The 24,493-nt window shown below is 41.8% G+C and overlaps 1 protein-coding gene across 1 annotated transcript; it reads right to left on the bottom strand.

Annotated features, from left to right (window-relative positions):
- Positions 1-825: 825 nt before the first annotated feature.
- On the bottom strand, positions 826-23,158 carry PAX1 (paired box 1). Its single transcript, XM_087722140.1, has 5 exons — positions 23,155-23,158; positions 20,846-21,505; positions 17,580-17,725; positions 16,397-16,622; positions 826-2,026 (listed from the first exon to the last, which is right to left on the bottom strand). Exons 1-5 carry the CDS (start codon positions 23,156-23,158, stop codon positions 1,929-1,931), a joined length of 1,134 nt encoding a protein of 377 aa, XP_087578266.1. The 3' UTR covers positions 826-1,928.
- Positions 23,159-24,493: the final 1,335 nt, after the last annotated feature.

Below are 24,493 nucleotides of genomic sequence, written 5' to 3'. Positions count from 1 at the left end.
AAGTTGTTATTCTTCCAGAATTTCTATGGGCTCACTCACTGAGTGATACTCATTTCTTACTCAATAAATAAAATCTCTATTTATTACAGGTTTATTCCATTGCTCCCTTGAGGAATTTTAGATTATGCACATTTTCTTATTTACAGAGGCTGACTCAAATTTACAACTTCCTTCTAAAATAAGTTTGGCGGAAAGATGAGAGTGACTAACTCTGATTCAGTGAAATTCGGGAATATGCAAAAAATTGAAACCAAGGTGTCTGGCTCTTCTACCCTATCAGTATAAAATGGGCAAAAAATACGTCTGACTTTACAGTTTTTATCTGTGAAGATCAGCCTATACGAATTTACATCTGATATTTAAGTACTTTTAAAAGTGAGAGTTATATTTCATTTATTTGAATATATATTTAAATATATTCCTATATTTAATATCTAATAGTATTAGTTAATTAACACAGTTGTGTTTTTGGTAATATATAACTGGTTATTGAATGTTACAATTGATGGCTATCCAGGTAAATGAAGTTTGTCAATAATGCTAAGCTGTTTTTGAAATAAAACTGTACACTTCATATTCACATGTTGTGCTTCAAGTTCTGAGTCATAAAATTTGAAGTTCTGGCAGATTTAAAATATTTGAGTATGTTCCAGCTATTTGAAAATCCTACTGAAGTCATCTGAGTTTACTGCGGTGCTGAGTAAACATGGTTAGGATTTGGCTGTAGAGACATTTAGTGGCAACATTTAAGGAGACATCATCCCCCAACACACACACACAGACAGACAGAACACAAGGAAGATTGTTATTCATATTTTATTGGTTTGTTACAAAAATATAAAATCAGCTAAGATTGTTACCGAGTTGCCATTTTGCATTAGAAATTAGCAGCATGTCTATGCCGGCAAAACAGGACTTTAGCAGAGTGGAACATTGGACAGAAGTCTTCTGAAACCTGTTCAAGGAAAACATTTTGGAAATATGAAGGGAAGGGAAAGGCTATGCTAATAGTTTGAGCAATGTCCTTTTCATTTGCCAGCTCAGGTTAATTAATTTGTTTGTGTAATGTGACATACAGCCAATTACTGAAACTTTTCATGTCAGTTCTAAAACTTTTCACGATTAAATTAGAAGGAATTGGAACCATTGTTCACAAGCTATATTGGCCAACTGACAAACCTCCTTTCGGTTTTGTAGAATTTAATCTTGAAGGCCTTTTTAAAATAAGAGTGCAATGAGATGGGATTTGTAGCTCTTTTCATTTAAGAAAAAAGACTCCTAGAATGAAAATATCTAGCTGGTTCTTTTTTTAAAAAAAATGTTTATTTTTGGGGGGGTAGCTGAGACAAGAAAGTGTTTCAGTGGTAACGTGTCTTGAAACGCAAAATGCACTTTTGCTGTCAGTGAAGTCAAAAACGCAGCAACAACTTATACATCCAACCAACCGTTTTCTAGACCCGAAGTACATTACAGGCCCAAAGAACCGCTCAATGGGAAGGCTGGGACTTAAAATCTGTCTTTTGGTCTTGTTCTATCTGTTGCTTAGACCAAAAAAACACCGTCCATCATCTAAACGAGTTCGTCCATCACGCTCCACCATCAAAACCGCGCACGGTCTCCTTGGGTCACTCTCGGCTGCGTAAATCAAATATATATATGTCCTTCCTCGATTTCTCCCCAGCAAGAGGTAAACCGACGCGTTGGTTCTGGCGCTTCCCCGGCCTGCGCAGAGAAGAAGGCAACGCGCAGGGGACCCATTCCTCCACGTTTCTTTGGGCGAGGAGGCTCCGTGAGAAAACACAATGGAGGCCGCCCCATCGGCGCGCCTCTGGATAGGCTGCAGCAGGTCCTCCTTTCCCTATTTAAGCCCGGCCTCTGGGAGAAAGAAGAACCTTCTCCGACGTCTTCTGTTTCTCGCCTTTCTCTTCCTAGGACGAGGAGGCAGGGACCGAGAGTCCGTGGATGCTGGAGAGGACGTCTGTGGGCGCTTTGCTGCCGGAACCGGTGGCCTGTTTTCTGTCTCCAGCTGCAAGAAGGAGCAAAGAAAGAGATGAAGGCACGTGGGTTGACCCCGCGCTTCCTTGCCAGGAGCCAACCAGCCTCTACCGCAGCACTCGACGGGGTTTCTCGTGGGGGGGGGGGGGGGGAAATCAAGGTCACCAAACCTGTTGGGGTTACTCATGGCATATGTCTAGTCCAGTGGTCTCCAACCTTGGCAACTTTAAGACCTGTGGACTTCAACTCCCAAAGTTCCTCAGCCAGCTTTGCTCAGCCAACTTCAACTCTGGGAGTTCAAGTCCACAAGTCCACAAATCCACAAGTCTTAAAGTTGCCAAGGTTGGAAACCACTCTAGTCCATACGAACCGGTGCCTGTACCATCTCTGACTGCCGATTGCTCCCTTTCATACGAGACAAGTCCCTGCATGTGGGAACTATAGCTCACCGCCTAGCTTTTCCCCCTGCTGTGCTAGTTTTCCTATCCACGCCTGTAGCTGTATTGTTGTTGTTTCTTTTTGTTAAAAATGCTTTATTTGGAAAAGTGTTCCATAGCTAGTCTGGAATGGCAAAGCAGGTTTACCACCTCAGTGAGAAGATCTGCCCACCCCCCCACCCCCCGTTAAAAAAAAGTAAAATTATTTCTTCCGTTGAGTTCAATGGGATTTAATAAAAAATGTACATACAATTGGTCCACTGAGGAAATAATCTTGAACTTTTTTTTATTTCTACTCCACCTTTATTCATAGTAAAAAATAATCAAAGAAATATCGCTGTTAAAAAGATACTACTCTCCATTATGTATGGCCAGGTTTGCTCTTTGGAAAATTCAGTGAAAATTAAACTCTGGAGCAGTTCAAGGGACAACTAGGACAATTTTAAAAGCTGTGCTTCACCTGCCATCCTTTTCTCAGCCCTTGAGAACTGATGGGCATGGAATGAGTAATCCTTTGTGTAAACTGATACAGTATCTCTTTTAGAGTATTTGCTCAGATAGTTTATTCACACATACAACCCACTATTTGGAAGCAGTTGACCAAGACTAAGCATGCATGTTCAAAGAAAATAATTGCTTAGCTAGGAATCCAGAACCATCAGAATATGTATGATAAATAAAGGAAATTCAGAAAAATTGGGGCTGGGATCCAAACTCCCATGGAAGAAGGCTCTTCCCTCATTTGAAAGAAAGCTAATGTTTGTCCTTTGTGTCCCACAGAGTATTTGAGAATAATATTAACTTCACTTTCAGAGCGAAGCTGGCTGGGATTTGGTTAATATTTGGATGGGAAACCGAAATCTGTCCCATCAAAACATTCCTCCAATTTTACATCTTTATATCTTTGTCTTTTTTCTTTTCTGACTCACCTGAAATAATTCTAGTTCTGTTTAATGAGTCTTTGTCCTGAGTTTATTCTTATCCCTACGGAAGTGGGTTTATTAGGATTTTATTACTCCTGGCCTGAACTGAAGCTTTTATTATGTTGTAAAATGTTTATTAATGTATATTTAATAAATTATTTGGGTTATGCCTTACAGGTTAGAAGTAATGTCAGAAAAAGGAGGATGAAAGAAGATAAGACGTGAAGAACAGAATCAGAACTTCTTTGAGGTACCATCTAGCTGTCCCTCAGATGACTTTAATATCTCTTATCCGAGGAATGTTTTTTTCCCCCTATTTGTAAAACTGAGTAGATGCACTAATGATGCGTTATGCTTCTATGCTTGATTTTTTAAATCCTCCAGCATTCATCCTAAAATTAATTACTTTGAAATGAGATCTGCTAATTCTGTGAGCTTGTTTCAAGTGAGTCATTACTATAACTTCTTTTACTCATTTCCTACATTAAAAGCAGGCATGTAATGAGTGCATACTTAGTGTTTAAATACTGTTTTTTCCAATAGCTCACTAAAGTTTCAGCCTGGACCCATATATCTGTCAGAAAAGACCAAAGTCAGCAGGGAACTTGTTTCACAGTTCTGTCACAGAGGGAATATTCTGCTTCTCGTGTAATATTGTCATAAGACTTTGGAACTGAAGGATGGCTTGGCTTATGCTGGCTTCATCTATTGGAAGATTGAGACCTTGCACTCTATGGTGGAAAGACAACCCATTCCCACGCATCAAGTGTACTTCCCACCTTCCTGACAGAACTTTGCAATTAAGAAATAAACTAAAATATATTTTTTTCTCTAACTTCCTAATCTCACATCCTTGTAAAATTAATTATTTTATCCTAGCGAGATGGCAGCATCTAGTCAAACTCTGATGATCTGAAACAACTAAACTGGGTGGGATTTGGTTAATATTTGGATGGGAAACTAGCAAGAAATACCATGGCTACAGAATAGACTGGGAGTTTTATACACACACAAACACACACACACAAACACACACACACACACACACACATACATACACACACACACACACACACACACACACTAGATTTTTACAACCCCTGGTAAGCCCCAACTATGGGAGGAAGCTAACCGCTTCCATCATCTGTCAATCGGCTCGTCACAAGAGTCCATCACGACAGAAACCCAATATTTTTACTGTTGCCTTTGTTATATTTGTGTTTTTTTTAATTTGTGCTGATAAATAAATAAAGTGAGACTAGTATAGATCTATTTCAAGCTATTTAGCTCTCATCAGCTAGCCATACCCTTACTGGGATTTGAACCTGGGCTATATTACATACTAGGCAGAGATCTTAGCCATTAGGCCACAGGCTCTTATCCGTTATCAGCGAAGCCAGGGTGAAAGGTATCTACTAGATTTTTACAACCCCTGGTAAGCCCCAACTATGGGAGGAAGCTAACCGCTTCCATCATCTGTCAATCGGCTCATCACAAGAGTCCATCACGACAGAAACCCAATATTTTTACTGTTGCCTTTGTTATATTTGTGTTTCTTATATATATATATATATATATATATATATATATATATATATATATATATATATATATATATATATATATATATATATATATATATATATATATATATATATATATGTTTTTATTTGTGCTGATAAATAAATAAAGGAAGACTAGTATAGATCTATTTCAAGCTATTTAGCTCTCATCAGCTAGCCATATCCTTACTGGGATTCGAACCTGTGCTCTATTGCCTTCCCAGGCAGGGAGTTAACCATTTGAGCTACAGAGAACGACTCCTTTTATCAGCCAGCCAGGGTGGGAGGTATATACTTAAAGTCACAACCCCTGGTATGCCCAAGTGTGGGAGGAAGGTCACACTTGGGCATACCATATATATACACACACACACACACACACACTACATGTATGTGTGTACATGCATACATACATACACACACACATGTATGTAAGATAGGCAGTAACAAACCAGATCTGAACTGTTATCAACTGTTCACATAAAAAGCAAGGAAAAATGCTTCAATTAATGAATTTTACTTTCGTGCAAATGTATTAAATGAGATCATATAAACCGGTCAATGTGGCTTTATTATCTTCTCAAATGCTATAATGACGTACAACGATAAACTGATTTAAAACTAAGCTGACATATTCTCATTATTCTATTAAATAACTAAAGGGCTTGTTGGAAATCCCATTTTCCTGCATGGTCTTTCCTTTCAAGATTTTTTTTTCTTGAAAAAAGAGGCAAAAAGAAGGTGAGCTGGAAAAAGATTTGTGTAGAATTAACTTTGAATAAAAAGTGCCCTTTTTGCTTAAGCCCCTGAATACACATTCTCATCTCTGAATTATATCAAGAGTTTAAAGTAGTTTTGCCAATGTCACATGTGTTCCTTTATGAATAAACTATTTAATTCTCAGCTGGACCACACCCTTAAAAGCTACTTGTATATGGATTAGAGGCAATGTAAGTATTCAATTGATAGAAAGGAAGGAAAACAAATCAAGGCAAGACTTAACACAATTGTCAACACAAGAAGTCAGGCCAATCCTACTTTTGAATTTATTTAGAATCCCAACATTCCAAGGAAGAAATGATTTGGAGTGGCAGCAGTGCACAGAGATGTACAGTAGGGGACAGTTTCCCCTATGTATTTCATTCTACCGGGATAAAAGGGGAATGTAACCATGAGGGATATTTAAAGCAGGACATAGAACATAAAGTGATAGAGCTGTAATGAGACCTTGAAAGTCTTCTAATCCAACCCCCTGCTCAAGCAGAAGAGCCCATACCTGTGATGGCGAACCTAGGTCACGTGTACCGGAAGTGGCATGCAGAACCATCTATCTCTCCGGGCAAGCAAGCCGCTGCCTGTTGCTCTTCCAGGTTCCGGTGCACTGGCCAGCTGGTCTTCATTTGTGCGGGAGTGCTAGAAACCGGAAGAGCAGCCACCTGGTCCGCATGCGCATGCCAAGAATATGATCTTCCAGTTACCAACGCAGGCATGCACACCAGCCGTTTGGTTTTTGTGTGTGCATGCACACCGGAACACCAGGTTGCAGTGCGCATGCACACACCAGAAACTGGAAGAGCATCCACCGTGCACGCGCATGTGCACTGGGCAGCTGCTCTTCTGGTTTCTGGCACGTGGACGCGCTCCCGTTTTGGCACTTGGTGCCAAAAAGGTTCGCCAACTGTGCCCTAGACCATACCAGGCAAATCTTGAAAACCTCCAGTGATGGAGCACCCACAACTCCTGGAGATAAGCCATTCCACTTATCAATTGTTCCCACTGTCATTCTAGGTTGGATCACCCTTCGGTAATCTTCCTTCTGTTACTTCTTGTCCTGCCCTCAGGTACTTTGGAGAACACGTCAACCCCGTCTTCTCTGTCAGAGCCCCTCAAGTACTAAAATACTGCTATCATACCTTCCCTACTCTGTCTCTTCATTAGACTAATTAGGGACGTGCAGGCAGGGGAGGCAGAGCCTAACCAATGTCATCATGAAAAGAAAAGAAAATGTAAAAGGAAAAAGGCTGAGCTAGTTGCTGCCAGAGTCACTGTGGATGACTCTGCTTAGTGCTTAACCGTGTAAAAAAGCCTCTATAAAAGTGCCCTCTACAGGGGGCGTCAGGAGAACGAGGTGCTTCATTTAGTCTGACTTTATGATCACTCAAGCAGAGTTAAGCAAGGGTTAAAAGCCAAAAAATTCATTATGTAGATGAGGCATGCCATCCTCCTGCCTCCTGTAGAGGGCATTTTTAGAGGCTTTTTAGAGGCTCTGGGAGCAACTAGCTCAGCCTGACCTCAGCTCTTGCCTTTTTCCTTTTACATTTTTTTTTCTTTTCATGATGGCAGGCAAGAGCAGAGTTGAAATCCTCTCTGAAACAGCTGGAAATGGTGCCTATGTGGGGATGGGGGAGGAATTCAAAAAGTTTGATTGCATGCAGAGCCACGTTGCCTTTTCAAATGCACACACACACGCACACACACACAGCTGGATAAAAGTATATAAGCCCAGCTTCACTGATTACAAGTTTGAAAAGGCAATGTGGCTCCACCTGCAATCAAAGGCTGGGATCAGAAGTCAGCAGGGGGAGGGGGTATGGCAGAGGAGCTGCTTTCAAGCCATTGGAAAATATATCCAATCCAACTTCTGTGTTTGTGTTTGTTTGAGAGTGAGTGAGTGAGAGAGGGATCCAACTTCTCTGTGTGCGTGTGTCTGTTTGAGAGAGGGGGAGGGAGGGAGAGAGGGAGAAGAAAAAGAATGAAGGAAAACTTATTTTGCAAAGGAGAAAAAATGCTGTCACTTTAAATCGGAACTGAGCATGCCTGGCTGTGGAATTCTGGGAATTGAAGTCCACAAGTCTAAAAAAAATTGAAACCCCTGTGTCAGTGCCTCACCAGCCATAAACCTCACCGCACGTCACTGAGACTAACCATACCTACTTCCCTCAATCGTTTGTTTAAGCTTCAGTCCCTTAATCATGTTGGACCCTGATATTGCATAGCTATGAATGAGTGCAAATATCTGGGAAGATAAAAGTGGACAGATACTCCTACAAGGTAAAAATTATTTGCTGATAGTGACATTTACACTGGGATGTGCCTTTATTAGTCAAAAAACTGTACTAAGGTCTCTGCTGCATTGTGGACAAGAAGTTTAGAATTTTTTTAATTGTATACATTAATGGGGTTAGAATTTTATTAGGAGAAAGCAGTATTCTCGGATAGTTATTGTTTTATTTACCATTTTTAACTACAGTTTTATGAGCTTACAGTTTTAGCTGCATTAGGACAATGCTGGAATGGTCCATTTGCAAGACACTAAATCATAATACCAAATATTACTTGGATATTTTCCGCTTATAGAAACCAATAGCACAGTGCTTCAATTATCCGCTGCATTCACTTGGTTGGTGGCTGATTTGACTTTTAATTAGAAAAGAAAAGGACCCTATAGATAGATTTATAGACACACTTTGAGGTAGTTTGTTAATTCCTGAAACGCGAGAGTTGGGTCTTACTTCGATGCTACCCAATGGACAGTAGAATGGTTTGAGGGATTCACTTTCCATAAATTGTTTCCAATTTTGGTAGTGACAGAGGGCTGATGTGCCTACCAATATATCAAACTGATGTGATAGCCAGATAATATTTCAGATTATAACTGCAGATAGAACATATCTAGATAGAACTTTGTAAGTAGATAGGACGGTTCCACCACAAATGCGTGAACGACAAAAGCACGCCTGACTAAACCGCGGTGACAAAACCGCGCCGACAAAACCGCGTGACGAATGAGCCCTGAAGCGCGCCGACAACAGCGCGCCGACAGAAGCGCGCTGTAACCTAACCCTAAACCTAACCCTAAACCTAACCCTAAACCTAACCCTAAACCTAACCCTAAACCTTACCTTAACTTAAATCGCGCTTCTGTCAGCGTGCTGTTGTCGGCGCGCTGTTGTCGGCGCGCTTTTGACATCGCAGTTTTAGCGCTGCAGTTTTGTCGGCGCGCTTATGACGTTCGCGCTTTTGTCGGGTCACGGATAGGACATATAAGGAGATTAGATAAATTGAAGCCAAAGGAAGTCCTGGTAGCACTATGGGAATTTGGAAGACTGAGACTGAAAGAGCTGTCCTTTGCCCCCAACATTAGAAGGAGATGTCACCAGGTATAACAGAAATGCAAGGGATGAAAACAGGAGAAGAGCTTCAGGTTTTTGCAGCTTCAATTCTATACATGACAGTATGCATCATTAAATTGTAGAAGGGTCACCATTTATTCAATCAGTATGGGGTGCATAGCCTTGGTTTTACTGGCTAAAATTCAGTAATGGATAGGCAACACGAAGCATATTAGGTTTCAAAAGACACCAGAAGGATGGTCCTGTAAATGAATCATTAAGTCAGATTGCAAAGTCCCAGTTCCCCCCAATATACAGAAATGTTTAGCTACACAGTGGTTGAATCTTTCCTCCTTAAATAATGCTATTTTTGGCAGCAAGCATTGTGCTTTGGGGTGATGCATTTCTAACTGGGGAATTATCAACCCAATCTGAAATGGGAAAATCTTAGCAAAGTTTTAGGAAGCAGCTTACTTCCTAGGAAAGCCCACCAGATAAGCAAAATGACTTCTCTGCTATTACTATTGACAACTGAGGATACAAATTTTTGTCATGCAAAGCTTTTCTAAGCTTTTCTGGGATTGGGTTCTTCCTATGTTATTTATTGTATATTAATGAACAGTCTGTGATCAAACATCACTTTTGATCAGTAACTGAATCCTGATTGCCTTCAGAGCAGAGGTGGGTTCCTACCAGTTCGCACCTATTCGGTAGAACCGGTTCGTCAAATCTACCGAACCGGTTAGAAGAGGTTCCACCAGTGGACCCGGAAAGCAGGCCACACCTACAGAAGAGGTTCCAAAAATTTTTGTGAAACCCACCACTGGTCCTTGGATATGATTATTCTACACTATTATGCTCATATTTATAAAACTCAGTGCCTCTGTGAAAGGTAAGGATGACGACTGCGTTTGTGGTGCAATCAGAACATTGCATGTATTGAAGTTGTTTTAACGCAAACCAAAGATGCCTTTTAAAAAACAAGTTTACATCATATTCTTATGCATGCCAGCGCTGTGTGTGAGGTAATTTAAGATGGTTCTGACAAGTGTTGTCGGCATCTTCATATCCAGTCACATGGGCGGCACGCCACTCCCATCCGGTCACATGGGCAGCAAGCTACTCCCACAAAGGAGGCCACACCCACAGAGTAGGTTCGAACAATTTTTGAAAGCCACCACTGCTTCAGAGTTTATATATCACATTAATTTGGAATTGGGACTACATCCATGGCAACTGCTTTTTGCTTCAAGGAGATTCATTCTGTGAGATGATGATATTTGGTGCTTTCAAAAAATCTATATGGCCCCTGCTGTCATTGGTGATTTATGTGGGCAAAATGGATAGTTTATGAAAAGTTCTGATTTGTGACAGAAAGGTTGCCTTTCCAGGAACAAGTACAAGTCCTCAGCTTGGTCCTACTGTGGAGTTCCAAGTGAAATAGAGGCTGCAGGGTATTTCAATTGGACCTCATTGAAATGGCATTCATGGGCAGGTAAGCAGGCAAGCAATGGTGACATCTAATGACCCTACTGCTTAGAAAAAGTGGAGCATCATCATTGCCAAGACTAAGTCCCTGAATGCATAAGCAGAGGAGGATTTGGCAAGTGTCTTAAGTGTGGTGGCTGGAGATATGTACCATATTTTTCGGAGTATAAGACGCACCTTTTTTCCTCAAAAAAAAAGGCTGAAAATCTGGGTGCGTCTTATACACCAAACACAGCATTTTTTGCCTCCCGAAGCCTCTCCCCGTTCACCAAAATGGCTGTGCATACCCTTATGGAGGCTTTCAGAGAGCTGAGGGCTGGGGAGGGCAGAAATGAGCAAAAAATGGTCTGGTTTTTGCCCACCCCACCCCAGCCCCCAGCAGCACTCTATAAGCCTCCATAAGGTTAGGCATGCAATTTTTTTGATGAAAAACAGGCCCGTCTTCACAAAAAACAGGTTGTTTTTTGCTCCCCTCCCCCTGAGCACTCTGCAAGCCCCCCAAGGCTATTCATGCCTTTTTTTTCCTTTTTTTTTAAAAATGGGCCCGTTTTTGGGAGGTTTGCAGAATGCAAAAACTTTTTTTTCCCTTTTGGAAAGCTCTGATTGATGAGAATTACATTGATCAAGTGCTGTGCCAGCAGAAACAAAGTCTTAGGTGCTGCAGATTGTTGGCGATTTCCTTCTCCAGCACATGGATAAATACACCTACCTACCTACCTACTCTCTCTCTCTCTCCCTACCTACCTACCTACTGTATTTCTCTCTCTCTCGCTTCCTCTCCCTCTCTCCCTCCCTCTCTCCCTCCCTCTATTTACCTACCTACCTACCTATTCTCTCTCTCTCCCTATCTACTGTATTTCTCTATCTCTTTCTATTTCTCTCTATCCCTTTATCTACCTACCTACCTAACTACTCTCTCTCCCTCCCTACCTACCTACTATATTTCTCTCTCTTTCTCTTCCTCTCTATCCCTTTATCTACCTACCTACTTTTTTTAAAAAAAAATGCCTCTTCAAACCCTTGGTGCATCTTATACTCCAGTGCGTCTTATACTCTGAAATGTATGGTAGTCTAGTAGGAGTATAGATATACCCAGAATAAGATAAAAAGTAAGGAGGTAGGTGGGGAGATCCCAATTGTTTAAACAAATCTCAACATATGTAAAAAAGGGTTTTAAAAACTTTTAGGCTGTTTAAAGGATTGCAACATCCAAAAATTGCAAAAATTATGAGACACATGACGTTAATTTGTTCAATGAAGGTGATTTGCATACATCTAGACATTTGCCATTCTGCAACTCTTAAATAAGCTAAATCAGCACTAGAAGCTCTTTTATGGTGTATGGTGGTTCTTGGGATCTGTAATCTAAGATTACAGATAATAGGGCAGAGAAAAGCTCTTTGGTCTTGAATATCTCATCTATTTAAATTAGGCAACTTAACTGGTAGTAATATAGGAGAGCACTCCTCAAGTCAAGAACGGATGTCCAGAGTGTAGGAACAGATTTAACACTGTCTTGATTCATCCTTAGGCTAATTGTAGAACAAAAATTGGGCAGGGGGTAGGACTGGAAGACCTCCAAGGTCCCTTCCAACTCTGTTATTCTGTATTCACACCAGCACAGATCTCAGTAGCGGCTCTCCTTGGCATTAAAGCAAGTAAGTGCAGTTTCCGTATTGGTTGGAATTTACTTTCACTTTAAGTTTTATAGGACAAAGGGAGTGGATGGTTTTAATTTAAATGCATTGTTAGCTTTACAGTTGGTCAATATGGGTAGTCTTTGACTTATGACCACAACTGAGCCCAAAATTCCCGTTGTTAAGCAAGACACTTGTTCAGTGAATTTTGTCCCATTTTGTGACCTTTCTTGCCACAGTTGTTAAGTGAACCACTGACATTGCAACTGTAATAAATATGTGTCAGTTGTCAAGAGTCTGAATTTTGATCACAAAACTCTGAGGATGCTGTAGTGGACCTAAGAGTGAAAAATAGCCATGTGTCACTTTTTTCGTTGCTGTTGTAACTTCAAACGGTCACTAATGAACTGTTGTAAACTGAGGACTTCCTGTACTTGAAAGGTACATTCCAACAGAGGTAATCTGGAAAATTATAGTGGATCATTAAAAAAAATTGCATAAGAATCTTCAGTGTTATATGTATAGATTTCACAATATTTCAATTTCAATTTATTGAAATTTGTATGCCGCCCACTCCCTTGGGACTCTGGGCGGCTTACAGGCATGATAAAAAAAAGCATTTAAAAATTAAAATAAAAGATACAATTATTAAAATTCCACATCATCCATTCTGACAAAGTGGGGCTGGATATTGATCAACAGCCCCAGGCCTGCCGGAACAGCCAGGTCTTGGTGGCTTTACGGAAGGCCGGGAGAGTGGTAAGGGTCCGGATCTCTACGGGTAGATCGTTCCATAGGGCCAGCGCAGCTACAGAGAAGGCCCTCCCCCGGGGAGCCGCCAGCCAGCATTGTCCGGTCGACGGCACCCAGAGGAGGCCCAATCTGTGCGATCTTGTTGGTCGTTGGGAGGTAAGTGGCAGGAGGCAGTCTCTCAGGTAGCCAGGTCCTAAACCATGTAGGGCTTTAAAAGTAACGACTAGCACCTTGAAGCGCATCCGGAGACCAATGGGGAGCCAGTGCAGCTCACGGAGGATGGGTGTAACATGGGTGTACCTAGGTACATCCAATATCGCTCGCGCGGCTGCATTCTGGACCAACTTTATATTGCTTTAGAATTTCCAAGACCTATAGGATAAGTCCCTATTCAGAAAGTGTTATAGGGCAAAGACTAATGCCCAAAACTCAATGACTGAAGTGAGGTAATAAATGGCAGACCCTTTTATCAGATTTTTTTCTGTTTTCCTCATGTCTTAGGGCATAATTGATATTAGGCTTGATTTATTAAATTGTTTCTGCTGGCTCCGTTTAAAAACAAATGGCACTTCATTGATTTTGTACATATTGCATCGTGGAAGCCTTTCAAATAAAACAGCAGCCTGGCATAGCAGTATCCTCCAAGACTGGCATCAGAGCTTCCCCGCAAGCAGTTTTGTAGCCTTGCCAAGTTTCGTGGATTGTGCAAATTGCAAAGCCCAGCAAAATAAATACGTTTTCCACTGAGCTTTATCTAGAACAGATGATACCAATTGGAAGCTTAAAAAGAAACATGCTTTGAGTTTATGGAAGTTCATCTTCCTATCTAATCCCCAAACAACTAGGAGGCATTTAGGTTAAATCAAAGAGTCTTCACTGCTTGTGAAAACCTTTGTTTACTGAAGTCAGTGGGCATAAGTAAACTCAAGTCAACATAGAGCAACCTCATTTAACTTGGCACTTCCTTCAGCTCAATGTCCCACCCCTAAGTCTACCCTGCTTCAACATTTACCAGCAGTAAGGAAACAAGGCTTACTGGAAATACCAAACTGTTTGTGGCACCTACTAGATTTCTACAGGTGAGGAAGGACACTTTAAAATGAAGAAGATATCCTTATAGCAGGAAAAATGCACGAAAGTTATCCACCAAGATCCCGTGGATAATTTGTATAAGGCTGATTTTTTTAAAATATATATATATTACAGGAGAACAAGAAAGGGAAAATGGACCACATTTTCTTTTAAAATAGTTGATTTCTATTAATTTCCAAAACCACATGGACCATGCCATTAAAAAAAGTTGATTTCTATTAATTTCCAAAACCACATGGACCATGCCATTAAAAAAAGCTCAATTTTGAACATTTCAAAGACACCTTTCAAAGAACATTTCAGTATTAACATTTTAGGTAAAAATGTTAGTTTGATTAGTTAATTAGTCAAGTTAGTTAATCAATTATGCTTTTTCCTCCTCCAAACAAATCAAGAAATTGAAAATTCACAAATATGTGAAATACTCAAGTAAATGTTACTAACGCAACCTTCCTTCCAAATGAAGATTACCTCCTTGTGAATAGGGTGAAACTTGCACTCAAATCAAAAGCACTTTTATAATTCAGTGAATGCGCAAACTGGGTCAGTGAGGTAGAAATATTAGTCAAGAAAAGCTAACACAGAATTCAAAGCAGAACTATTTGAAAATACGTCGTTCAGTGGGATTTACTTCCTCATAAGTATGCAGAAAAAGATAAACTGAACCTATGAACATGGAAGAGAAGGAAAAGAAGCATACAGGAAGGAAAGATCCATAAAACAACAAAGTAATATCTAACATGCTCAGATTTTAAAAATAAATTTATTGTTTATTCTAATTCAAAGATTTTTAAAACGTTCTCTTAGTTTATTGGCAACGGAGACTTTAATAGTATTGACTAAAATCTTGATATTTTTATTGCTCTAGAAAATATATCTCGCTTTGTTAAGATTAATGGTGGATTTGTTTCCATGAAAACAATAAACTTCTGTATATTGAAATTATTATTTTTTAAATCAATTAATTATTGTATTTGTGAAAAGATGTATATTCTCCAGCTATTTATTTTTCTTTCATGATCTCCATAAATAAATATGAAATAAATGCTCCAATGCTCAATACATTTTAAGGGACTAATGTTTAGGAATGACTAGAAGACTGAAGTTTTTGCTAGACTGCTTCTCTTTTGTATAAGCAACTGACAATTATAGTCAGGTGAGGAAGGGAAGAGTGTGTGTCTTTCTTTTGAGTTAAAAGGTCTTTCTATTTGACTTTCTAAAATATATTTAAAAGTCCAAAATAAATTCGAAATTGTACATATAGAGCAAGGAATGATTTTATTGTATTTTGTTTCCAAATATGCTCTTAGTGTATTAATGTGTTAATGTGTGTTAATGTATTAAAACAGTTGCCTTATTCTTTAGGTCAAGAGCATTAGCCTTAGAAAATGTAAGAAATAATATACAGACTTTGCTATGTAGAATCATGCTTAGATTTGCACCATACAGTCCAAATTACTGTAATAGAAACATTAAGAGATATATGACCTTCATTTCGACTGGGACAAATACTTACGCTTACAAATACTTTATATACTATCTGAAAGGCAAGAGCCCTAGAACACAACCCAATCTTTGCTCAGGCAACAATGTTTTTTATATTCCTTTTTATGTTCCTGTTTCCAAAGTCTTAGAGACTACTTTCACATGTGCAGGACACCTCATTTCAGTGTCATCAATCATTGTCAATTATCTTGCAGCCTAAATGACACTTCAATCTAATACCCTAAAAAGGACCACACGCAGCTAGTGACTATTGCATAATAATTGTAAGGCAAATAAAGGTGTAGCTGTTTTTAAAAAGAAAAGGGAAAAAAAAGAGACGTAGCTCTGTGCAAGGGATAAGAAAATATTTAGGTAGGATGAGATTTCTTTTCCCAGCCAGAAAGCACCTCCAATAATTATTTAACTTCTGATAACTGAATAGTAACAGCACTTTCAACAGAAAGAAGTTCTTTCTGGTGAGGATAACAATAATTGACAAGGAATCACAGAGGTTTGCTTGTTTGCTGAAATCAGACTGTATTTCAATGAAATTAAAAGTATGGAACATTTTCAAAATACACTTTAAAAAAAAAGACTCTCACCTGCCATCCTTTACTCGGTACTTGCTAACTGATTATCTGATTGGCCTCCAATGAATAATACTTTGTGTAGACCAATGCAGTATCTCTTTTAGAATGTTACTGAATGATACTTTATGCATACATAAAAGCTACATCTTGGAAGTAGTTTTCAAGACTGACCACGCACATTCTAAGAAATTCATAACCACCAAAATGAATGATAAGCATAGGAAATACAGGGGACTTGAACATACAGTAGAACATAAAGTCTTTTTAACCCCTCTTTTGGCACTGCCCAAGATAGCTGTGCCTCCCTTTCATCCTTGCTTACCTTCTCTGGAGAGATGTTTGAAAGCCACAGTGGAAGCCAGCTCTGTACCATGAACAGCTACTCCAGGCCCGTGGTGATGAGCCAAGGGGTTACCTTGGGTCTGCCAGTGGTGATGAGATGGACTTAGGTAGCTTCCTCCGGGCCCTCCATAAACGCCAGGTTGGTTTGATGATGGATATGCACAAGGGGACAGGAAAGGACTCACAGCCGAGAGCCCAGGAGGGGGCTGCAAAGGGGGGAAAAAATCCATGTGGAAAAATGGGGAGCTTTAGGAAGAGAGGTCATACTTCAGCATGGATTTGCCATTCCTGTTCTGATTCTAATTACAGGAATGGGGAAGTAAATTAAATTATCTTTTCAAGTTCACTTCGCTTCCAAATAAGGATCTAGAGAATGAAATTAAATTGAAGAGGAATGCGAAAAACCTGCACTAGTCATTCTTGATCTCAGTTCATGCAGTTCATGATCTCAGTTTGAATAATCACGGAAGCTGGTGCATGGAAATATATAGATTATTATCCCCCCAAAAAAGGGTAAGTTTTATGAAATTACAAAGATAAATATATCAATAACAACAACCAGAAGCTGCTGTAGGAGTGTGCCTGTTTCATTCCCCCCCTTGGCTTACCAAGCAGAGGCCTCAATGCTTGCCAGACTATAATTTACAATGTTTTTAATCTGATACCTGGTATTAGGAGTAATCATTGCTGTAATCGCATTAAGTACATACATATAATTTCAATTCAAAGCAGGTGAAATTAGTCTGTTGGGCCCCTCGCCCATTGCTTTTTGAAAGCAGCCAGCAGCCCTTGAGGGACAACGCTGTGCATGTTCTGGGTGTAAGGACAGAAATCAAGCAGGGCTCCATTCCCTCCACTTCAACCTGGTGCCATCGGCGTGCCAGTCCCTAATATGAGTTTGCATTAAAAGGAGAACTAGATTAGAATAATCTTGTGGGGGGGTCCATCTCATCACAACTTGTTTCGTTTCCCGGAATCTTGGCTCGATAACTTTACTGCTATTTCAGAAACATAGTTTTCCTATACGATACAGATCTTGCAGGATAATCCCTGCTTTGCTTCTCCTTTTTCCTTCCCCACCCCCCCACCCCCACTTCCTGGCCACAGACACAGCCCTGTGCAGCCCTTCCTGCTATTGAATTCCCAAGGGGCTGGACTGTTACCTGGGGATATTTAATGTCTGCTTCTGCTGCTGATTTGTCAAGTGCATTGACCCCATGCCCGGCGGAAGGGAAGGTGGTTCTATTCACACTTGGCCAGTCTTCGAGTTTGGGAGGATAGGCAGAACCATCTGTCCCAGCTAGGACACCTAAGGTGGGAGAGATTGGGGGATATATTAGCAGCCAGAAAAGTGATGGCCTGTCCCAAGGCTCCCTTACGTGAATCCCACACCTACTTCCTGGATGATAACTCACCTTTTCAGAGATCTCTGTTAAGCTCTATGAAGTCTCTAGAGGTCAATGAAAATAACCCATTAGGCTCCAGGGACATTGTCTTAGCCTCACATCAAATCAGAGTGATGTGGGCTTTTTAAGGATGCAGGTAAAGGGGAATCTCATGCCAAATTGCAGAGGAAAAGATAACATCAAGCCTTTGCTTTATTAGAGAACTGGAAGGTGGTTCAATGGTGATCTCTTCCTTCCCTCCACCCTACTCCACACCCCCCCCCCCCAGTGTTTGCTTCCCTTCTCAATTTTCCCTGAAGCTAAAGGGTTTAATGTTCCCTAAGGCTAAAAGATTTGTATAAGAAGGGTTTTTATTTTGCCCACACTGCAATGCCCTAGCCTTGTATAAGAAGCTAGCAATAAATTCAAAACAGATTTATTTATGAAAGACTAATTCCCAGCATCACTGCAGATTCTGTTTGGGTGGGAAGCATTTCAAGAAAACACATCAGTGGATGGAGAGGAAACTGAACTTTCAGAAGACACTTAGGGTCACAAATGTCTTATGACTAAACTACAATATTGAATCAGATCTGCACAGTAGGTAAAACTCAAGGTTGAAAATGAGAGAGGAGACAGTTAAAACTGGAAACAGCTTTGGCCAGCATTTCATTTAAAACATACTTATCCATCTCCATGCCTATTTCATTACATGAACCAGGGTTTTTGGCTCTCATATCATTTAGAAGACTCTCAAGAGAGTGTTATAAATGGAAGACAGGATTATAGTGAATTAGATACAAAGATCAGAAATATCCAAGTGCTTTTGGAGTGAAATTGGGAAGGAGTCTGTGTTTGGCATCTTTTAAATAGAGTTTCGGCATAGTTAGAATTAATTTATAGGAGAAACTGGTACTGTCTAACCTTTCTTTCTTTCTTTCTTTCTTTCTTTCTTTCTTTCTGTCTGTCTGTCTGTCTGTCTGTCTTTCTTTCTTTCTTTCTTTCTTTCTTTCTTTCTTTCTTTCTTTCTTTCTTTGCAAACTAAGGCTAAGCCATGTGAATATGTCCATTAAATTGATTTTCTTTTATTGCTCTGGCTGAGGACGATGGAACTAATTGCAACACATCCAGATACTACTGGGAATACCAGAATCAAAGAGCTGATGCTATAATCTCTAGTATCTTTATTTATTGATTAGCCCTTGGGGCATGAATAAGGATACCTGAGAATCTGCAATCTAAAACATGGATGGCACTTTTGAAAACATTTCACAATTATCTATTAAAAGATGGGTTATTGAGTTGTAAAGAACTTTCAAGCGTCTCTCACTGGTTTCATTTTGGAGCCGCAAAGTGGAACATTTTCTCCTTCACAAACTCAACAATTAAATTAAATTAAATGGCAACTTAAGGTTTCCTAGTAACAAAACAATGTAGATAAAACTACAGTCTAAAAATAGAAGAGCAGCCTCCTCTCTTTAAGAAAGAGTTTGTGGATAATTGGGATCTCAGCAATTGTAGAATCCACGAGAAGACAGAAATATGGAATGTAAAACAACTGAAAGACAAGTCACAGTATAAGAAGTGGAAAAGAAATCCTCTGTCAGATATTTGATCTTTCAGAAAATAATTGTGATATGAATTTGTTTCTTGAGACCACTTTTTTCTTTTCTTTCTATTTTTCTAAAGGGAGAGGGGAGTGTAAGGGCTCGGAGTTTGTGGTTGGCAATCTCTCATCGCTACGAAAATATTTTCCACATTTTTTCATAAGAAGTTCAAGATGTCCAGGCCTTTTTTGCAACAGCAGCCAGAGTTCTGTCTGCTGAATTTTGTCCTTCCAGGTTGTTATAACAGCAGCAAAAGCTCCCAGGAAGCAATGAGGCATTAAGCAAGGAGCAACTATGAAGATGTGGTGTGAGAGCCACTTATGAAGCCCTTCTTGATTTTGAAGCTCTTATAGAGGACTGGATCATCTTCCACACCAGGCCTGCTTGGCCCAGGGAAGATGTCCTCTTATGGGGGAAGCAACACAGACACATAAAGGGCTGTCTTTTAGAATGGCCTGGAGAAGCCGGTCATTGCAAGCTGCCCAGTTTTTCTTAAGGGCAAACTAAGTAAAAGATGTTCTTAAATTTGGTGTGCATATCAAAGGCATACATAATTTTGTTTAGAGCAGAAATGAATAACAAAACTACTAAGAAATATATAAAATATAATCGTGTCTAATGCTGGCTTATTTTAGAATGAATATATTCAAAACTGATTTGTTAAGACTTCCTGAGAATTACAAAAACGTGAAGTCAGATGCACTTGAAATGTCTCTTAGTTATAAGCCAGATCTTTTCTTCTGCCTGCAGTGGTGATTGATGTCTTATAATAAAACCTATGAACTTAGAATAAAGGCTTCACAGTATGCATGGCCTGTGGGCATGCTCTAGGAAAACATAATATTAATCAGAGCTATTCCTCAAATTTCTTGAGTAAATTTCATTTGCCTTATAAGTGACACTTAAGTTTCTATGAGTGATAAATATACAGCCTTGGTGGGATTTTCAGGAGTTGAATTAAATAATTAGCCACCACATCGTTGGGAATAAACTCATAGCTGGGAATTGTGCACATGTATAAGACAAATAGAAACACACATTGTTTATAGTAATAAACAGTATTTTCAGAGCCGCGGGATCTAAATATAAAATGAAAGCAAGAAAACGAAATAAGGATATCCCAGATTTCTATAAAATCCTCTTTTTTAAATTGAAAATACATTCACAAAACAGATCTACCCTGGAAAGTAGTCGTTTTACCTCCCCTAAATCATAACTCTGCAAATCAGGGATTGCTTTTCTTTTGCAGTCTATAAATCGCCACGCAAACTGATGGCGGGTATTAATGAGCCTGATAGAGACAGCAACTCTTGGCGGGTATTAATGAGCCTGACAGAGACAGCAACTCTGTCCTTTCGGCTGCTGGAAGGGCTGCTTCTACCTGGAGCCCCGTTTCCTACCCGGAGGCCCCCGGACGGTCGGGTCAAGTCCACTCACCGCTTTGCTCCATGAAGGTGCGGATGCCTAGGATGTTGCTGACCGAGTGCGCGGAAGGCCAGGAGCGGGGGAGGTTGACGTGGGCCGCGGAGACGGGAGCTCCTCCGGCGTGGCTGCCCATCTTAGTGCCGGAGGCTGAGACGGCGCTGGGGTAAGGGTACTGGTAGATGTGGTTGTAGGGTAAGGCCGGCTGCGGGGCAGATTGTTTGCTGGTGCCGCCGCCGCTGCCACCACTCGCGTCGTAGGGCGCGCCGGGCTGCGAAAGGCTGCCGATCTTGTTCCTCAGGATCCGGCTAATGGAGCTCACGGAAGGCACGTTGTACTTGTCGCAGACGCCGTCGGCCAGCAAGCGGTCCCGAATCTCCCAGGCGAAGATCCCCGGGTCGCCCTGCTTGTAGTCTCGGATGTGCTTCACCACGTTGGGGGTGGTGACGCGGGGTTTGCTCCCGCCGATGGCGCCGGGCAGGATGGAGCCGGTCTCGTTGTACCGGGCTAAAATCTTGCTCACGCAGCCGTGAGACACCCGCAGCTGCCGGCTGATGTCGCAGGGTCGGATGCCGAGCTGGGCCAGCTCCACGATCCGCAGGCGGATGGCGTTGGGCAGCGGCCTCCCGTTGACAAAGACGCCGCCGAGTTGGTTCACTTCGCCGTAGGTTTGCTCTGGAAAGAGCCGGAAAAAGAAGGGGAGCGGGAGCTGACTAAGGGCTCGCGGCCGAGGGGAGGGAAGGAGGCAGCGCTGCAGGGGGACGGTGGGCCGAGAGAGATGGGGAGGAGGGCGCCGGGGGCTCTTACTACGCCTAGGTTCAGCGAACGGATCTAGAGACTCGCCTAGGACTACGGGAATGGACTGAACAATCAGTTATCTGAATTAGCATAGATAGATACATATTCCATTAGTTACACCTTATAATATAGCGGTGTGGTTACATATATGATGTAACTCATGGAGTGTGTATGTCTGTGTATTCGTGCGCTAATTTATATAAGGTGTAACTCATGGAATTCTCTGGCTATTCCTTTTAAAGAACAGGGCAATATAGTTTAAATGTTACATCTGACCATTGGCTAGAATATGTCCTATTCCCAAACATGTCTTTCCAAAAGTTTATATATAATTACTTTTTAATTTGAACTTATCGCTTAAATTCTGGCATCCTCTCAACAAAGTTCATTTTACAAGGAATGCCAGAATACTTTCCTATATCAATTCAGGTACATCTGCTGCCTTCACACCAATAGGTTCTCCAGCACTTTAGTCCATTCATTGGAGGATTTTACTAAGCGGGTGTACAAAATACGTGTGTGTAAATATTAACCTGATAGTTTAATATAATGAATCCTCATGAGAAATTTCAAATCTGTGATGTTAACCAAAGCCAATGATATCAATTGGTTAGGGTTAGGGTTCAATGATATTAACCTACGGTCACCTGCGGAAAATGATTACATCTGAAATATAGAAATGAATTCCTATCATTGAAAGATAATCAGAAATATATATATATATGATTCCTTAATAGGTTGAAATAAAAGGACAGAGCTCCTTCAAGACAACAAAATTGGAAATATCTGAATAGCCAAATAAACGGGCGATCTTTTAAGCTGCTTTTGACTGCAAATTTAAAAAAAAAGATTTGTGGAAAACAATTTACCCACAATATCTAGCACCGTATGAACTAAATATATTTAGAATATATTTAATTGGTCAGATGGCAAGCACATTATGTTCTTATTTTGAAATATGCCTGCATCTTAAATAATTCTGAAATGATATCATGCAATATGATAAATTGTTATAATGGTCATATGAGGGTTATGTGCAATCTACAGATTTATATTATTTTTTACTGTTTAAAAGAAAAAGGCCCAACTTAGATGAGTAAACCTGAGACAGCAAATGGAATTACAATTGGCTAATTGAAATCTCTAGGCCAGGAGAGGGTTTTCCACGGAATTGGAGTTCCTGGGAGAATCAGGGAAGTTCTACAGGGACAATTCTCTACTTGAAACGGATTTCTCATCGAAACCATCTACGAAGGTTACTGCCGCCCGCGGGCACTCTACTCCGCATGCCTCCCCCTCTCCACTTCTGGAGGCAGGAGCGCCTCCCTACTTCCTACCGCGGCTGAAAGTGCGCCTTGCCAGTCAGGAGAGCCGGCATCCTTTTCTAGCGGCTGGTCCCAGGTCCCTAGAACCGAGGAGGCCGAGGATCCCCCTCCGCCTGCGGCTGCCTCCCCACCAAGAGCAACGCTTCTTCCTCCTCCTCCTCTTCCCTCCAACCCCCCGCCTGAGCGCCTGCCCGCCCTTACCCATGGCCGGCGAGAAGTGGCGCCCGCCGATGTCCGTCCGCCCGTCGCATAGAGAGGTGAGCCGAGCTCCCCGGTCAATTGGGAGTCGAGGCCGGACTAGACCCGCGCGTGGAGCTCCACGTCTGCTGCCGGGAGGGAAGCGGCGCAGCCCGTTTCAGTTCGGCTCAACTTGACGCGTCTCCCACGTCAAGCCGGAGGTGCCGCTGATGCGGCCCCGGCCCTTCATTGGCTCCTGCCGGCAGTTCCTGGTCCAGCCGGCCTGCAAGGGAGGCCCCGGGAGGTGCTGCGGGGCAGGGCTTGGCTGGGTTCCGCCCCGGCGGGGCTCGGAGCTCAGCCCCCTCCAGCTGACTCCAATTCAGAGACCCCGGGCGCCACAGCCGACGCCCCCGCCCCAACTCCCCGGCACCAAGAGGCTCCTGCGGGGAAAGGAAGGCAGGAGGAGTGCCCCCCCTTCTAACTCTTTTTCAACCGGGGGGGGGGGCGCTTGAGCAAACTACCGTCCCTTGAGCTTTTCTTAAAGGATAGAAACAGACCTCTATTTGACGGAGCCCGGTCTTTGGCGGCCTTGCAAAGTGGCTAAGGTGATCAGTAGCAGTTAGACTTATATACCGCTTCATAGGGCTGTCAGCCCTCTCTAAGCGGTTTACAGAGTCAGCATATCGCCCCCACAGTCTGGGTCCTCATTTCACCCACCTCGGAAGGATGGAAGGCTGAGTCAACCTTGAGCCGGTGAGATTAGAACCGCTGAACTGCAGATAACAGTCAGCTGAAGTGGCCTGCAGTACTGCACTCTAACCACTGAGCTACCTCGGCTCTACAGGTAGCCACCTGTAGGGCAGAGGAACCTCGGCGGAAGTCTGCGGCGTTCCCTTGCACGCGTTGCTGCGTCGTATTCGTCGTATTAATACAGTAGGAGCTTGAGGTCCGAGTGGAGAGTGCACCTTCCAATTCATTTCAAAGGGGCTTTGGAAATATCTGGGATAACGGCCTTTCCCGCAAAGGCGCCCCACTATTTTCTAAGGTTCTCGAGTTTAAGGTGCATTGAAAAACAAAGGAGGACGCGCCGCATTAGTTCATTCTTCCACCCATGGAGGAAAAGGCAAATAGCCCCTTGCCTAATTCTCAGTCTCCCCACCCCACCACCCTGCTCCGTTTCGGGCACATCCACTCACACCCTGCAGAGATTAGTGTCCAGGGAGCTACTGAGGGCCGGAAAAGATACTCTCTCCATGAGATCAGTTCAGATTTCCTGCCAGATAAACGACCTGACCACCATCATTACAATGATGATGACCCCCAGGTCTTTCTCCCCTCCCCTTCGTCCGCGTAAGGAAGTTTT

This window comes from Thamnophis sirtalis, unplaced genomic scaffold, assembly GCF_051295495.1.
Source record: "Thamnophis sirtalis isolate CommonGarterSnake01/CBP01778 unplaced genomic scaffold, rThaSir2_p1.2 scaffold_8, whole genome shotgun sequence".
Classification (NCBI taxonomy): Eukaryota; Metazoa; Chordata; class Lepidosauria; order Squamata; family Natricidae; genus Thamnophis; species Thamnophis sirtalis.
Note: the sequence above shows the minus strand (reverse complement) of the source record. Positions and strands in the feature narration are given on the sequence as shown.

What these genes read in the sequence shown, in the direction of transcription:
- PAX1 (XM_087722140.1), bottom strand. An exon ending in CACCTTCATGGAGCAAAGCG is followed by an intron (nt 17,726 to 20,845) that starts GTGAGTGGACTT and finishes CTCCCACCTTAG; the next exon opens with GTGTCCTAGCTGGGACAGAT. An exon ending in CAGACATTAAATATCCCCAG is followed by an intron (nt 16,623 to 17,579) that starts GTAACAGTCCAG and finishes CCCCCTTTGCAG; the next exon opens with CCCCCTCCTGGGCTCTCGGC.